This window comes from Gekko japonicus, unplaced genomic scaffold, assembly GCF_001447785.1.
Source record: "Gekko japonicus isolate JY-2015 unplaced genomic scaffold, Gekko_japonicus_V1.1 scaffold3552, whole genome shotgun sequence".
NCBI classification, from domain to species: Eukaryota; Metazoa; Chordata; class Lepidosauria; order Squamata; family Gekkonidae; genus Gekko; species Gekko japonicus.
In genome coordinates, this window is record NW_015162065.1 from 3623 (window position 1) to 7988 (window position 4366).

Below are 4366 nucleotides of genomic sequence, written 5' to 3' on the forward strand. Positions count from 1 at the left end.
CTACAGGCGGTAGCACAGAAGCTGAGGAGATTAAGAATACGGACAGAGCAGGGATCTGGAAAATAAAGCGGGAAATTGAAACGGTTGAATAGAACAAAGGAGAAAGACCTTCAGCAGGGCCGGCTCGAGGTGCTTCTGCGCCCTAGGCGAGGCCGCCTTGTGGTGCAGATGCCTACCTCCCGGTGGGGCCTGAAAACCTGAAGACCTCTGGAGCCAGCTGCCCTTTTGCCGCCACCACAACTGAGTGCGCCGCGCCGCCAGCAGAGCCGATTGGGGAGGCCCGCATGGGCGGAAGCAGCAGCGGGGCCAGGAGACCCGGCCAAAGATTAGGCCATGGAGGGAGGGCGAGGAGGCAAGCGACTATGGAGAGTGACAAAGATCGCAGCCAGCCCTGGCCTGCTGGCCCACACTGGCGTCCACAGAAAGACACGTGGCGGAGCAGTGAGAGGGGGGGCATCAGACACAGCGAGGTGGGGCCCCAGAGCTTTTCCTACCTTTGATGCCGAGGAAGAGGAAGGAGGAGGAGTTGGGGGAAAAATATACTTGGACAAAAGCAACCTTTGGGCATCTGTTTTTGAAAGGGGGGCGGGCAAGACAGGGGGGGCGAGGAGGCGAGCGACTACGGAGAGCGACAGAGATCGCGGCCAGCCCTGGCCTGGTGGCCCGCACCGGCATCCTCAGAAAGACACGTGGTGGCGGCGGCGAGTTGGGGGGGCATCAGATGTGGTGCGGTGGGGGGGCATCAGACGCTTCCCCCGCCTGCCTCTGCTCCTCTCGGCCACGGCTCAGTCGGGGGGGGGGGGAAATGCAGCACAAGAGGCAGCACGGAAATGGAGCCAGTGGCCGCGAGAGCTCAAGCTGGGCCAGGCGGCTGGAAATGATAGTTCAGGGAAGTTTTACATCGCCCCCTGAGAGTAGAAAAGGAACGCCATCTGTAAGGATTCCTTATTTTTTTTGGGGGGGTGTCTCTTTAAAAGTTTGGTGCATGGCTGTGGTAAGTAGACTAGAGTGGTTGAGAGAAGCAAGTGTGGTATGATTGGTGGTTGACAGAGAGGGGGAGGGGTTTTGGAAGTGAAAATGAGTGGATGAGTATGTATGTCAGTCAGGAGTGACAGTTACAGGTTGACAGTTGATGTTCAGTTAGAGATAAGCAAGCAGTTTTGTGTTGAAGCAGTTAACAGCTTACAGCTGTGGTAGTTCAGTGAGACAAACAGAAGGAAAGCTGAGTGTATAGTAAAAAGCAAATGAAAGTTTAATTGAAGACAAGTTATAGGAAAGGCTGTATGTCCTGATAAACTGGAAAGAAACAGTGAACATATATGACCTGGAGTTAAACAAGTGTTACAAAGTTATCTGAAAGATCCCTGTAAGTGAGGGATAAGATTGTGTGATACCAAAGCAATTGTTCATGATTTATACATTACTAGTTACATTGTACAACCCTCTTATTTAGTAGTTATTTCAATAAATCCTCTTTCATCCAAGTTTATACCAGCTCTGAAAGAAATACTTCCCAGTACCACATAGATCCTCGTAAGCCTTGAACTCGGTCTACCAAACTAGTTAAAGCAAGAGTACAAGCATGAAGGTTTAGAAATCCTTAAAATTTCCTGGTGGCAGCCAGATATACCCAGTAGAACAAAATAAAAAGAACACTTTTAAAGGGAACCCAGTCCTCCCCAATAAGGAGGATGTCACACCATCTCTTTCAGTCCCAGCTCCTTTAGCAGGCAGAACGCGCAGACCCCTCCCGCCCGCCCCCCCGCTCCTCTAGCAAAGCCGCCCTGATTCACCTCGACTCGTTCACAAAACCAGACCCCCCGACCCCCCGGCTCCCATCATCGCCTCCAAGCCTCGTGGTAAGGAGCCCGCTTGCGCGAGTGAGCTACTGCGGTGGCAGGGCAGAAGGGTGGCGGGGGGGAAGGCACAGTTCCGCGCCCCCATCCAGGGCCTGCCGCCCCATCCAGGGCCCAGCGCTCTAGGTGAATGCCTAGTCCGCCTAGTGGGTGAGCCGGCCCTGACCTTGAGGCATTGGAGAATGAGACAAAAAGGCCCCGGGAAAGGGAATTTAAAAGAGAGAGAAGCCCAAAGGCAGCATGAACTTGGATTAAGTCAATTAAATATGGAGAAATTGCAACTGAGGGCTGAGTTGGGAAATACTAGGCTACAGGAAATACTAGGCTACAATACCAGGAACAGGCAATGTGATGTGAATGAATGTGCCCTGTCTGAAAAAGTGTGTGAGAGAGAAAATGAAGACTGTTAATACTCCTGGTGGCTTGAAATGTGTCTGCACAGAGGGCTTTGAAGACAAAGATGGTGCCTGTGCTCCAGTTATAAAAACAGGTTAATCTGGTTTTCAATAATTTGGGAGCTGCCATTCCCTTATTGGAGTCTGAATCTTCTAGAGAACTGCCTGAAGAACTTTCACTGCTGCTCGATGTATGTTCGATGTTTTCTTCTGTTACGCTGTTGTCCTCTGCTCTTCCATCCTTCGCTGTTGTTTGGTGCTGTTCCAAAAATGCCTTTGCTTTTGTAACAGAGTCAATCTTTTGCTTCTTTTCTTTGTAGTTGAAGATAAGTCCTTCTGGAATTATCCATCTGTAGGGGGTGGAGTTTTTACACTAAGACAGTGGTAAGTGACAGAGTTGTAGGAAGTGAGATAATTTGCCCATCTTTTAATATAAGTTGTATGATTTTATATTGATTGACAGTTTTAATGGGATTTTAATGTATTTTTATATATGTTGTTAGCCGCCCTGAGCCTGCCGAATGGCGGAGAGGGCGGGATATAAATGTAAATATAAATAAATGAATAAATAGATGAGGAAGCCTATGACACTGAACAAAAGAGATTTCCAGAATTTCCGAAAGGAGGCGATATTTTTAGTTTTGTTTTTTTGTTAGCTTCGCAAGGGCTTATAAAGATTTTCAAGTGATTTGATTTATTACATTTCCACCCCGCCCTCCCAGCCGACTGTGGCTGACCATTTAAGTCTGGGAGGTGAAGGCTCTGTGCCAGCAACACCCTCCGACGTGCCACCCCCTGCCAAGCTTGGTGCCCCTGTGTTGCTTTGGCAGCAAACGATGTTGTACCTGCTCAGGCATTCGAGGTTCTCCTTTTGTTGTGTCATGCATAGTATTTAACACCCGTGTCCCCACAACTACCTTCTTCTGTCTAGCCAACGAGACGGACGGATATCTCTCCATTGACATCCCGGAAAGTCAGCATTCGTATAACATCGGCAGCCTGTTGCCCAACGCCGACTACAAGTTCTATTTGTGGGCATCAACAAAAGTGGGGCCTGGGGAGTCCTATATCTTTGAGGGGAGCACAGTGCCAGAATCAGGTGAGAAAACCCTTTTGAGTACTTTCTTGTAAACAGGGGTCATTTCGTAGAAAAAGAGGTGCAGGAGCTCATTAGCACGACTCATTTGCATATGCCACGCCCCCTGACAGCACCGGAAGTGTGTCAGAAGGCGACACCCACCGCTCAGGCTCCACTGGACTGTTTTGGATTGCTAGCTATTTGGGGGGGGGGGAGACACATGCAGATCTGTCCTCGCAGAGGAGGGAGAGCTTGTGCCTGAATAAAACTTGGTCTTAAAGGTGCCACTGGACTGTTTAGGATGGGGGGGGGGCTCTGCAGCTTACCTGGCTGCTTCTTGCTCTGACTGAGGGCTGCTGGGAGCAGGGGGCGGGGCTTGTTGCATGTGGCCGCCCCCTGTGGTCTTTACTGCCGGAGCTTCGCTCCTGTGCGCTCCTGCAGGAAATGACCCCTGCTTGTAAATGAGAGAGAGAGAGAGAGAGAATGTCTCCTGCAGCGGCATGGATTCCCAGTTTAGAGAGAGGGAACACAAAACAGGTAGGATGACCTCTTTAGATGGGATGAACATCGCATATCTGAGTCCGTCCCTTTGAACAAACCGAACGCGTGAACAATAACGCCACCTCGTGTCGCGTGAGTTTCACGGAGTCTTCCGAAGAAGAAGAACGTGCTGTCCAAGCCATAACCGATCGACAGCAGCCCTGTCCACAGGGTGTTCCAGGCAAGAGATGTTCAGGGGTGGTGTCGGTAACTCCAATTTTTTTGCCTCCAAGTCACAGCCAATTTATGGCAATCCCATTGGGTTTTCAAGGCAAGAGACTTCAGAAATGGTTTGCCATTGCCTGGCTCTGTGTCACAACCCTGGACTTCCTTGGTGGTCTCTCATCCAAATACTGACCAGGGCCGACCTTGATTAGCTTCCGAGATCTGAAGAGATAGGGTGAGCCTGAGCTATCCAGGTCAGGACGAATGACTTCTTAGCAACACATTATCCAATTTGTGTTGCCTCCCTCCCTCCCTCCCTCCCTCCCTCCCTC

At 50.4% G+C, this 4366-nt stretch overlaps 1 protein-coding gene across 1 annotated transcript in view; it reads left to right on the forward strand.

Annotated features, from left to right (window-relative positions):
• The window catches only part of L1CAM (L1 cell adhesion molecule), a gene marked incomplete at its 5' end in the record, with an annotated part of 42754 nt that overhangs the window by 3234 nt on the left and 35154 nt on the right, over positions 1–4366 (forward strand). The window contains one exon of the mRNA XM_015405613.1: positions 3183–3350. Coding sequence (XP_015261099.1) covers positions 3183–3350 — 168 coding nt within the window. The remainder of the gene's footprint in view (positions 1–3182; positions 3351–4366) is intronic.